This window comes from Oncorhynchus keta, chromosome 35 (genome assembly GCF_023373465.1).
Source record: "Oncorhynchus keta strain PuntledgeMale-10-30-2019 chromosome 35, Oket_V2, whole genome shotgun sequence".
Lineage (NCBI taxonomy): Eukaryota > Metazoa > Chordata > Actinopteri > Salmoniformes > Salmonidae > Oncorhynchus > Oncorhynchus keta.
Window position 1 is genome coordinate 58,467,785 of NC_068455.1, and position 13,625 is coordinate 58,481,409.

General features: G+C 40.2%; 1 protein-coding gene across 2 annotated transcripts; it reads left to right on the forward strand.

Annotated features, from left to right (window-relative positions):
- The first annotated feature begins 153 nt into the window (after positions 1 to 153).
- On the forward strand, positions 154 to 8,471 carry LOC118368743 (palmitoyltransferase ZDHHC21). 2 transcript variants are annotated; one of them, XM_035753104.2, is made up of 8 exons: positions 154 to 311; positions 847 to 1,011; positions 1,098 to 1,196; positions 1,343 to 1,454; positions 1,825 to 1,963; positions 2,334 to 2,450; positions 4,578 to 4,621; positions 4,905 to 8,471. In XM_035753104.2, exons 2-8 carry the CDS (start codon positions 858 to 860, stop codon positions 5,047 to 5,049), a joined length of 810 nt encoding a protein of 269 aa, XP_035608997.1. In that variant the 5' UTR covers positions 154 to 311; positions 847 to 857; the 3' UTR covers positions 5,050 to 8,471. The 2 variants fall into 2 exon arrangements, with proteins under 2 accessions (XP_035608997.1, XP_052353136.1); XM_052497176.1 differs by lacking the exons at positions 4,578 to 4,621; positions 4,905 to 8,471 and adding an exon at positions 3,755 to 4,571.
- Positions 8,472 to 13,625: the final 5,154 nt, after the last annotated feature.

A 13,625-nucleotide genomic window follows, 5' to 3' on the forward strand; every position in this document is an offset into this window, starting at 1 on the left:
CAATTACATTTATTTTTTTGCAATTATATATACATATTAGATACATCATACAAATAACACTACCAGAATAATATTTTATTTGGCTTACAAAAAAAATACATTATACAAAAAAGGTTCGAACGCACCTCCAGTAGGTGGCAGCAGGACTAATCTTTCTGACAGCAAATCAAAACAGTCACAGAATATTTCATTTGCGGCATCTCCACGGAAGTACCCACTAAGAACTGAACCGGTGGAGTCATTGGAAAAGACAGTGCTAATAAGTGGGGTATCCCACTGAATTTTAGGAATACATATCCCCAGCTTGACGTGTAGGTGGAGTAACTAAAGTCATGTGATTGCTAGCTACATTTGGATCTGTTACTGCTAGCTATCTACAAAGACCAAGCCCGCGCGTAGCTAGCTAGCTAGCTAGCGAGCTACCTACCTACCTACCTGTCAGACAAGCTCGCCAGCAATCAATATATTTTTCATGTGTCTACTGTCTACCTTGTATGCATGACATGGTCTACTTTCAGAAAATATGTAGCTAGCTAGTAAAGTGTCAATATGTTAAGGTACAATCAGAATGTATTACATTATTGTGTGTGTCATAATGTGACTTATGGGTGGGGGTGCACACTAACATGTCATCATTGGTTCATGATGTACACAGGCATCCAATAAGAATCAGACGAGTATGAGAAAGTGAGATAAAGTTGACTATGAGCTCAATTTTTATTGAGTTAGACCTTCACAGGTGCAACCTAACCTCTTGATTAACACTGATCATAAGCTGCCAATGGGCATATCCATATATTTTTCTCCAGGGAAGGTTATGACACTTCGTCTCTCTGTGTCCCCAAGTCATAGGAACCATGAAGCTTCGGCTGCACTTTGTGGTGGACCCCATGGGCTGGTTCTGCATGAGTGTGGTGTTTGCCATCTGGCTCTACAACTCCTTCTTTGTCCCCAAGTTGGTGCTGCTGCCACATTTCTATGAGGGCCATATCCACTGGGCCTTGGTTGTCAGTGAGTATCAATCCCACAGACCAGGAGTTATTTCTGAATAATCAAAGACTTTTACTGCTATAGTCATCATGTTCCTCTACTCCTAGGTTACTACTTAGCATCAGCCTTCTGTATGGCAGCACTTTTTAGAGCTTCTACGGCCGACCCTGGCAGACTCCCAACCGAACCCCACATCCCTCACTCAGGTAATGTGGCATTCCACAGCCTCTCCCTCTGTGTCATGAATACAGATAGAAGATCCGCTGATATAAGGTTTTTTATATGACAAAAGTATATATAATTTGACATGGTCAGTCATGACATGGAGACCTTTTTTGTTACTTTGTTTCAGAGCGAGAGCAGTGGGAAATGTGTAGCAAGTGCAACATGATGAGACCAAAAAGGTCCCACCACTGCAGTCGTTGTGGCCATTGTGTACGTAGAATGGACCACCACTGTCCATGGTAAGGCTTCAGACACTTCTATCACTCCCCTAGGAGATTCAGCTATACAGGGCAGCTCTTTGTGGGGGGAAATGTTGAATTTTGTGTAGCATTCAAAGAGCTGATGGTGATATTGTCTTTCCTCGAACTGGCCAAGAGAGGGGGACGCCTGTACAGTATTTAGAACCTAGACTGTACCTCTTCTCTAGCAGCACCCCCAGGATTGCCATTTGCCACATTGCTAAAAGAAATAGACAGTTCATTTAACGGTTTATGCCTAAAAAAAATGTTTATCCTCTTAGGAAAATCTGCTTGATATTTGACTAGCTTGTAACTAGGCCTATGAGCAGTCCTGTAAAATATATAATTTCTCCCTCTTGTCTCCTGGCAGGATCAATAATTGTGTAGGGGAGGACAACCACTGGCTCTTTTTGCAGCTCTGTTTTTACACACAGGTCCTCAGTTTGTTCACCCTGGCTCTGGACTTCTGCCAGTACTATTTCTTCCAGTCCTTAACAACATTGGACCAGGTAAAGTCAAGAATGAAAAGTGAGGCCTTATCAACACCGAACTAGCATTAATTCAAGGAATGAATCACCGGACAGAACCCTACATGGTTTGAATCATGACTTGGTTCTATTTGGTAAAAGCGATCACAAGGAAGCATTTCGTCAGAGTTTTTGATTACGTCTTAAGTCAAGATGTGACTTATTTCCTTGGAAAGTATGGTATCAATCTCTCACAGATCCCTGTCTGTTAGACACATAAAAAGCACTCTCCCGTCTATGTTTTGATGATTCATATTTGAATGGGGATGGTATGCTGAATGTATGGAAGGTGGACGGGGGTATGTGCATGGTGCTGTGAAGTTGACTTTGGCCTCTTCTGGTTCTCTCATAGGAGGCATTTACTGCGCGTCACGAGCTCGCCCTGATACGAGTGTCTGCGATCATGGGTCTGGTGATGTTCGGAGGCATGAGCAGCCTCTTCTACACTCAGCTGGCTGGCATCCTGACAGTGAGTCAAATCTCTCTCCTGTCTCTCATTACAGATTGTGGTCAGAAAATTGTGGTCAAGTAAATATCAAAGTTGTTGTTGTACAGTGCGTTCGGAAAGTATTCAGACCCCTTTCCTTTTTCCACATTTTGTTACGTAACATCCTTATTCTAAAATTGATTACTTAGACCCCCCCATCAATCTGCACACAATATCCCATAATGACTAAACAAAAACATGTTTTTAGACATTTTTGCAAATGCATATATAAAAAACAGAAATATCACATTTACATTAGTATTCAGACCCTTTACTCAGTACTTTGTTGAAGCACCTTTGGCAGCAATTAAGCAGGCTGTCATGTGCCTTTTACTGAGGAGTGGCTTCCGTCTGGCCACTCTACCATAAAGGCCTGATTGGTGGAGTGCTGCAGAGATGGTTGTCCTTCTGGAAGGTTCTCCCATCTCCACAGAAGAACTCTGGAGCTCTGTCAGTGACCATCGGGTTCTTGGTCATCTCCCTGACCCCCTTCTCCTCCGATTGCTCAGTTTGGCCGGGCAGCCAGCTCTAAGAAGAGTGTTGGTGGTTCCAAACTCCTTCCATATAAGAATGATGGAGGCCACTGTGTTCTTGGGGACCTTCAATGGTGCAGAAATGTTTTGGTGCCCTTCCCCAGATCTGTGCCTTGACACAATCCTGTCTCGGCGCTCTACGGACAGTTCCTTCGACCTCATGGCTTAGTTTTTGCTCTGACATGCACTGTCAACTGTGGGACCTTTATATAGACACGTGTGTACCTTTCCAAATCATGTCCAATCAATTGAATTTACCACAAGTTGTAGTAACATCTCAAGGATGATCAGTGGAAACAGGATACCTCTGAGCTCAATTTTCGAGTCTCATAGCAAAGGGTCTGAATACTTATGTAAATAAGTAAAAAAAACATTTCTAAAAACCTGTTTTCACTTTGTCATTATGGGATATTGTGTGTACATTGATGAGGGGGGGGGGGGGACTATTTAATACGTTTTAGAATAAGGCTGTAACGTAACAAAATGTGGAAAAAGTGAAGGGGTCTGAATACTTTCCGAATGCACTGTATGTCAAAGTAGCACGGTATGCACTGTTTACTGATTGATGTATGCCATTCGGCCTCAGTTCTGTTCCTTGGGTATGTGACTAGTGTATCCACACTCAGACCAGATTTGTACCTATTGCTCTCGAAGTAGTTGGAATATTAGGATGTGTTTGTAAACTTTTCTGTGTCCTTGGCTGTCATGACCTAGATGAGCCCTCACCTTTAACCTCTGTGACTGGATTGACAGGATGTAATGAACCAACACCAAGGTGCAATAGACTTAAAAGCTTAAATGTGAGCCCAGCTGAGTAAAACCATCTGGACTGGTAAGCCATTAATGTCCCTGTGTAGGTAAACACGGGTCCTTCTCGCAGCTTAGGAAGGCCTAGTTAGTCCAATACTCACTCGTCTTGTTGTTGCACAGACCTGTGAACAGGCTTAGTAAAATATTTGCTGATTGGCCAAAGCCCTACACCTCCAAGTCTCAATGTATGGACGTACGCCACCAGAAGCTATTGGCTATTTTAATACAACAAAACATATGGTAAGGAGGAAGGGCAATGGCAGGAGGTTGGTCAGTTGTTTGTTATTAACCGAGAAAGCAACCTAACAGGAATAAGATGATAACAATATGTTACAAATGTACAGTAAACGCAGTCGTGATAGTTAGCTGTTTTGATTGTTGATTAAACGGATAGAGGTCCTTTTCAGAAAACATCTTGACTTTGGAAACCTTTGGAAATCCGTACAGGTGGGCAGGTGCATTAATGCAGCGTTGTTAGGGTTTGGCCGGGGTAAACCATCATTGTAAATAAGAATTTGTTCCTTATTGACTTGCCTAAGTTAAAGAGTTTTTTTTTTTGTTTTTAATTACGTCTCATTTGTATTTGGTGTGTTTTCTGTTTGGTGAATCGCTTTGTGTGTAAGGCCTCCACTTGAAGAGGTTTGCCTGGCTAAGTACATCCTGTTAATTAATGCAAATAAATGTTCCAGGGCAGTCTGTGATCATGCAAACTACTCAAATATGTTAACTGTTTAAACTATTTCCCTCTTGTGTGACCCTCTAACAGGACACCACCACCATTGAGAAAATGGCTAACTTCTCAAATAAAATGTAAGTACCATGGTTTTGCTCCTTTGTGCTGCCTTTGATACAAAGGACAATAAAATCCTCTTAGTACTTGCAGACTTTGTTGGGCTCTGTGGACAGCCTCTTCAGTTTCATGTTTTACTGATCTGGATGGAAACAATTTGTCCAGCCTGTTAGTTGACATATCATCTCAGTACTATTTCATTGAATTTGGTGTTCCCCAAGTGTTGGGACCTCTGTTTTTCCTCTTTAGGGACCATTCGGACTTGCATGCTTATGCACATCATTTTTCCTTTTTCTTTCACAGAGGCGGCGCTGGTGGTGGGTCAAAGGAATCCTGGCAGCGGACTCTGGCTGAGGTGTTTGGCACCACCTGGAAAGTCCTGTGGTTCATCCCGTTGAGGAGCAGGCAACCGCTGACCTTTCCCCACCACTTCCGCACTCACGTGTAGATAAGTGAAGGAGCTCTGTCCCACTTCGAACCAGACGATAGGCTGCCATCTCTGACAGAGAATACACTGTGCACACTTTCGGCCCCCCCCCGCCTGCCTTCACCTCCCTGTTTTGTGTCATCTAAGCTCGGTGGTAGTCTTGGTTGGCCAGTGGATACACACAGTCTTTTTGTCTTTCTCTCTAGGACGTAGGATTGACAGTGCCTGAACTAGATCACAAACTCGAGTACATGTTACCAAGTGCAACCTAGTCCCCTTTCTAATCATTACTAGGGGCTCCATTGTGCTCTATTGTCCCATTGCGGAAACCACTTTAAAGGGAAATTGCTTTTGAGATAAACTCAAAAGGAAATCACTAAGAACCTCAAGTTGATTGTAGGACCATGTAGACCTTCAAATGACACTAAATATTAACCCTAACTCTGTCCCCAATACACAGCCAAATTTTTCTATAATTTGTGCCATGACATTTTTAGTCAGTCTCCCAAATGGTTTGGATACACGCTTTTTACAGAAGGCTATATAAGTCATTATTTTGGGAAGAATTTGGCAAGTTGGTTTATGGGTTGCTATATTGTAAAGCAGTACCATGATTTAACTGCATTCCATAATTATATGGTTCAAGGGTTCCTTTGCTTTACTGTTTACACTAATATTTATTTTAAAGATTTTAAAAAAAGATGCTCCTACCACTAGTAACACCTTTAATATTAACTACATAGTAACCAACCACGAGTTATTTTCCATTCACAGCGGTAATGTCTTGTGTTCCACTTTCATTACTATCAATTAGACAACATTTCCACAGAAGTGCTGAACTTTCACAGATATCCATGATTAGAAACATCTCACAATGCTAGAAAGTCATCTGTTGTAAAACACTATGTTTGCTTGAGACTTTTTCAAACCTCTACACTGCCTATTGCCAAATTATTGAACCTTCCCAATGAAGATGATTTGAAAAATGTCCCAATGGGGAGTCACGGTGAAACAAGTGGATTGTATCAACATTTATTTCAAGCTATACCAAATACTTGTATTTATATCTATCTGCTGTTGTACACTTGGCTGTAACATTGTGCATATGCACCGATATATTACCTCTATATTCTTTTGTACACATTCCACATTTTTTTCAACATGCTGTAGAAATCTTTGACGAATTACTCCTCTTTTAATCTTTTAACAAGCTATTTCAATGTTCTCATCACTTGTTGAGTTGATCATTTTTAATGTATTGAATGTATGATAATAACGTTGTCTTCTGTACCTAATGTAAGACCCAGTGGAGTCTCAGAACACTGTACATGTAAGTGAGTAGGCACCGATTGATGTTGATTTGTTCTTATGTTGAATGTGGGGACGGCTGCTGTAAATTGTCTGTCATATTTCTAGTTTCTCCTTTTTCTGTAGCTTGATTGGTCGTAAATGGTAGTGGACGCTGGAATGTTTTTTGTTGTTGTAATAACGATAGGGTCTTTAATTTTAATTTCCTGGTTGACATTGTAGTATGTTTTCTACTCTTTACTTCATCATATAAGATGCATCATATATGGGGAATGTTAATGTTACAATAATGAAAAATACATGTTTTTCGTTTAGACTTGAAATATTTGTCAATGGCACGTCACCAATAGGAGTGCCACCAACTGTCTTAAACCATAGATGTATGTACAATTTTTGTTTTTTAACACTACATCAACTGTAAATCTAAAAAGGACCCTGGTGAGGAGCTGTATGCTCATTACATCAACTGGTGTCCCACAGGGCTTGATGCTAGGTACTGCTGTTCCCATGTATGTCTTCTACACTCCCCTATTTAAACGTTATCTCTCTCCTAACTTCATCACTCGTGATGGATCCTCCATTGTCTTATGACACTATATAATGTAATGTACCACTTCCTCTGTAATCATTCAACTCCGTGCTACTGAAATCTGCACTTAGCACTTTTTTTTATTTTAGTAAGGAATTTGCCATTAACCTTTGCCATAGAATTAACATAGGTATTTTTTAGTTGGTTGTTTAGCCCCCTTATTATAATTAACTTTTAATAAGTGGCTCTAGATAAGTGTCTATGCTAAATTACAAATGTACTAGGAAGGTGAGTCCACATATACAGATGTAGGATCTTAACTTGAGCCAGTTTGCACGAACAATTATCCTGCAACAACAGGACGTGAATTATGTGGATTATAATGAATTGACGTTATGTTGAATGGATACATTTTTCATAAGGAAAATTCAGGTCTGAAATGTCAAAGTGGAAATTACAAACTTCAGAAGCCTTTTTAAAACTCAAATACAATTTCCTCCATTGCAGGAAAGTTCTCCTGAAACTGGGTAATCAAATTAAGATTCTACATCTGTATTGAGTCTTGTAGTTGCGGCATACGTCTTTAAAAAATTGAATCTAATGTAATCGACACATGATTCATGCATGTTCAGGTTAAATTACCTGTTGTTTACATATTTATTTTTTACATATAAGAGCACCAATATTTTACAGTTAGAGATTTCAGCTTGAAGTACCAATGTTGTGCTGACTCATGCATTTGGCTAAATGATTCTCGTTAGGCCTTTTTGCTGCAACAACTTTTCATTCTCAATGTAATTAAGAAGAATGCATATATACAGTAGATCATAAATGTGTTGTGCATATATCATATATCATATATTCCTGACTGTTGTGTAATGAATTGGGCTCCAACCTGACATCAAGACTGACTTGAGGATGCATTAGAATGTATAGAGGCGTGAAGCTTAAGACTCTTGTCCTCAAGATGTTGCAATAAGATGGAATTGAATTTCATTGAGTTCAATTGAAATGTATCTCCATAACTTAAATATAATGTAGATGTCCGTATACTCAACATAATATATATTTAAAGGGAATGTCTCTTAAGATGTTGGTATGCCTCACATACATTGCCTCGCATATACATGCATTTCAAATAGCCACCTACATTTTACATTACCTACAAACCATTACTGTTTTTTATTGTACCCATGATACCTATATTCTGAAAATTCTAATATTTAGTTAACTTACAGATAGATTAAGGTATGGCATAAGGAATGGAACATCAATTTGGGCCTAATATTGTCCATTTGAGAATCAATTTCAGGGAAATATTTTGATTTAAAAAGTGTTTTTAACTGATGGAATTAAAGGAATTTATTAATGACTTGAAATTCAGTTTGAGCTTTTAAAAAATTGTTCAGTTCAAATCAGTTTTGGGAAGACCGAATTTAAAGTTAATGTGATACATGTTGATTATTTTCTGTGTCTCAGGTTATAATTATATTCATTTTCTTTGACAATTAAGAAAACACCCATTGTTTTAATCATGAGATTATGAATGCTGCCAATACACATGATTATTTACTAAATAAATGCTGTAACTAAGTTCTTAAATGTGCTTCATTGTTATTTCCTGCTCATTTCTGTTCATCAGAGGTGGCCAACCCTCCTACTGGAGAGCTACTGTCTGTGCAGGCTTTTGCACCAGCCCTGCTAAAACACATTTGGTACTACTAATCAACTACTCATCAGGACCTTTATTAGCTCAGTCAGGTATTAGAGTAGGGTTGGAGCAAAGTCCTGCACCCCAAATACATTTAACAGACCCTTCATCTTGGTCTGGCACTGTTTTTACACAATGTGCCTAAAGTCAAAACCCAACAAAGTATGTAGTTATGAATATTCACTGTTTGAATTCAGTAAAACAATATGTGGGTCGTCTTTGTCAATTGTCCCTAACCCCAGGTCTTAACAACTCAGTGAAGCGGTCATAATGTCTGCATGAACCCAGAATTAAATTTATGCTACCATTGTTGTCTTCCAGACGATTTAAACTGGCAACAAGTATGGAGTCCGTTCCTCACAAACTCCTATGAGTGATGAGCCTTTTGGATGCCCCGAGCAAAGCTGACATACAGATGTAGTATCTTAATTTGACCAGTATCGTTTAAGTTAAATAATCCGGCAGCAACAGGATTGGAAGATTTAATCCATAATGTTGCTTGATCAGCGGTTAGGCTATTAGCTGGAGGCTACATGGAATGTACAATACTGTTAAAATAACCATGTGTTAGTACGGGTTTTCAGTGAATTTATGAACATCATAAAGCTTATCTGCATTTCTGCGATGCAGGAAAAACGTCAACAACAAAAGAGTGATCAAATTAAGATTGTACACCTGTAGAGGCAATTTCCGTCTTTACATTTACAAAGTAAAAATGCTTCATAATCAGTTTATGGTTACTGTGGGGCTATTATCTAATCCAGTGACATTCCAATTTACCTTAAATAAATAAAATATGCTTTGTGTTACAGTGAATTGCATAACAATGCATTGTATGCATGTTATAAGTACACATGCCATGAAATAAACATGTTGCACAATACGCTCCTAGTCAGGGACTGAGTTAAAACAGATCACTTTGTCCATACTGTGATAGTTGGTAGTTTTGTGTGCAGATTAGACAATGGCAATGGATTTTTTAACTAACCAATTAAACTTGATTAAACTTAAACACGAAACATTCCCTATATGCCCATGCTCAGACATGTCCACTTACTTTATGTATGTTTGAGTGAGTTTACAAAATCAGTGATGAAGATAACATAGGCCTAACTCTTACACATCAAGGGTGGTCGACACCAATAACATATTTCTTTCATTTCTTTAAGTCATTTGATGATATGAAAATGTTCTACCAAGAGTCCATGTTAATGTATTTCCTTAATCTCAGGTCCTGCTTCATCAAGTGGACTAATTAAACAAGTGGCCACCTGTTACCAGCACAGGAGTGGACATCTGGCAAAACAAAGGAAACAATTAGGGACTTGATAGAAACATAATATCTAAAGCGTGGAGGGGTGTCTTTTAAGATGCAAGCCGTGTCTATATAAAGTTTTATTAGCAGTATGATTGGAGGTATTACTGTCCCAATGTGCTCTGCTCCATTTCACCAAGCCTAGACTGGGATTAAGTATGCAGTAGACATGTCAAACATTGTTGGATTTTTAATTAGTAATTAATCGCAGACAATCTTTTTTTAATTTCAGGTTTGTTTCCATATGGGTCATGTTTAATCCATGGCATATGATTGTAGCATAGAAAAGGCTGGTGATATTTGCATACAAAATGTATTCATTCTAACACAATTATTTTCCAACAAAAGAAGTCATATTTTACTTATTTAAGGTTTCGCCAAAACAACCAACATGTAAACATCTCTATAAACATTTTTTTTGTATATTGAGCCTTCTCACATTAGAGTAACCACAAAGAACTTCCCAAGAACTTGAAATATGGCGCTGATAGAGATGGCAGCCTCGCTTCAAGTCCTTAGGAAATTGTGCAGTATTTATTTATTTATTTTAATTTTACCCCCTATTTCGTGGTATCCAATTGTTGGTAGTTACTATCTTGTCTCATCGCTACAACTCCCGTACGGGCTCGGGAGAGACGAAGGTCGAAAGCCATGTATCCTCTGAAACACAACCCAACCAAGCCGCACTGCTTCTTAACACAGCACGCATCCAACCAGCCGCACCAATGTGTCGGAGGAAACACTGTGCACCCGGTAACCTGGTTAGCATGCACTGCGCCTGGCCCACCACAGGAGTCACTAGTGCGCGATGAGACAAGGATATCCCTACCGGCCAAGCCCTCCCTAACCTGGACGACACTAGGCCAATTGTGCGTCGCCCCATGGACCTCCCGGTCACGGCCGGCTGTGACAGAGCCTGGGCTCGAACCCAGTCTCTGGTGGCGCAGCTACCACTGCGCCACCCGGGAGGCCCCCTGTATTTCGTTTTTTTATGTATTATTTCTTACATTGTTCAGCCCAGAAAACCTTAAGTGTTATTACATACAGCCGGGAAGAACTATTGAATATCAGAGAGAAGTCAACGTACCAGCATAACCAGCACTACGACCAGGATACCTACACCCGATGTCACAGGAAGGCAAAAAATATAATCAAGGACAATAACCACCTGAGCCACTATCTGTTCACCCCGCTTCCATCCAGAAGGCGAGGTCAGTACAGGTGCATCGGAAGTTGTTTTTCAATCTCTGTCTTTATCTCAAGGCCATCAGATTGTTAAACAGCCACCAGTAGCACAGAGAGGCGGCTGCCGACCTACAGACTTGATATCATTGGCCACTTTAATAAATGGAACACTAGTCACTTTAATAATGCCACTTTAAGAATGTTTACATATCTCGCATTACTCATCTCATATGTTTATACTTTATCCTTCACTATCTATTCTTTACTATCTATTGCATCTTAGCCGCTCGGTCACTGCTCATCCATATATAATATACTTATATATTCTCACCCCATTCCTTTACTAGATTGTGTGTATTAGGTTTTGTTGTGGAATTGTTAGATATTCCCTGTTAGATACGGCTGCACTGTTGGCTCTAGAAGCATAAGCCTTTCGCTACACTCGCAATAACATCTGGTAACCATGTGTATGTGACCAATTTGATTTGAAGAGCAGCATGAATCAGTTTGAGGTGTATCTACACACCTGCGATCTTTAAAAGGACACGTTCACTTGTGATTTAATCAATCGAAGAATATATGTTTTTCATGAAGTAGACGACCGTGTGCATGTACTTGATACCAGTTGCATTGACTCACATGCATTTGAAGTGCAGTAAAAGGTTGTGTGGTTCAAAAAGTGTTTTTGTCCCAAATACTGTCTCTCCAGTAGCAGATGTTGGGAATATGCCTCCCCTTTCTATCTCTAGCAGCTGCAGCAGAGCAACTTTCTGCACTGGTCACTGGAGGTATTGATTTGGCATATTGATTTTCACATGGGAAGTCATTGTCGTTGAAGAAAGAAGAAAGTAGAAATCCAACTAAAGCTGGGTCTCTGAACAGTTAAGCCTAATCCAATCAAGACTACGAAATGTATCGATTTTTCTTTCCAAATCAATAAAGTGCGCGGTGCGCGCCGACTGTCGACCTTTCAGTGTATGTGAGCGTGGCCCTTAACTTTCTCTTCTGTATGCCTGAACACGAACAAGCCGAGGCATCTAGGCTATGCTTTTTCAATAAACTTTTAGAACTGCTGAACAGTTCATCAGTAATAAAGGGGTAATAAAAGGATACCATTTGTAGACTGGTGCCTAAATGATCTACTGTGATTTACTCAAATGGCTACCTGGACTATTTACATTGACCCTCATTTTGTTTTGAGTTTTTTTTGCACTGACCCTCTTGCACTGGCTCCATGCACACATACTGTATTGTACTACACTGACCCTCTTGCACTGGCTCCATGCACACATACTGTATTGTACTACACTGACCCTCTTGCACTGGCTCCATGCACACATACTGTACTACACTGACCCTCTTGCACTGACTCCATGCACACATACTGTACTACACTGACCCTCTTGCACTGACTCCATGCACACATACTGTACTACACTGACACTCTTGCACAGGCTCCATGCACACATACTGTACTACACTGACCCTCTTGCACTGACTCCATGCACACATACTGTACTACACTGACCCTCTTGCACTGGCTCCATGCAAACATACTGTACTACACTGACACTCTTGCACAGGCTCCATGCACACATACTGTACTACACTGACCCTCTTGCACTGGCTCCATGCACACATACTGTACTACACTGACCCTCTTGCACTGGCTCCATGCACACATACTGTACTACACTGACCCTCTTGCACTGACTCCATGCACACATACTGTACTACACTGACACTCTTGCACAGGCTCCATGCACACATACTGCACTACACTGACCCTCTTGCACTGGCTCCATGCACACATACTGTACTACACTGACACTCCAACACACACACCAGTAGAGGCTGGCTCATAATAATGGCTGGAATGGATTTGATGGAATGGTATCAAACCTGTTTCCATGTGGTTGATAACATTCCATTCTCCATTCCAGCCATTATGAGCCATCCTCCCCTCAGTAGCCTTCACTGACTCGCACGTACACATGTGCTGATGCTACTCTGTTAATCTATCCTGATTGCCGAGTCACTTTTACCCCTATACACCTGTACATTGTTACGTTTCCCAGCAAGAAAACCAAATATTGTCGCTCAAACAGAAGGGGGAACTAACAAAGAGTCACTGACAACAACCAGAAAAAAACAGGGGGATTCTGAAGGACACTCATGGGGTGTCCACAAACAGAACCAAAAAGACACCTACCATGAGCACACACTAAATTTGGCCAAGAGGCAAACAACAGAAAAACCCACACCAAACGTAATAATAGGAAAAAGACTCAAAACATAAATCGAAAAACTAAAGCCTGTAACAACATATTACCTCAATTACCTCGTACACCTGCACATTGACTCGGTACCGGTACTCCTTATATATACCCTCGTTGTTTTATATTATTTATTTGATTTATATTTTCTTTTTAACTCTGCATTGTTGGGAAAGGGCTCCTTGGTAAAAATTTCACAAGTCTACAGCTGTTGTATTCAACGCATGTGACAAATAAAATGTGTTTCAAGGTTTCATGTACAGTATGTCTCAT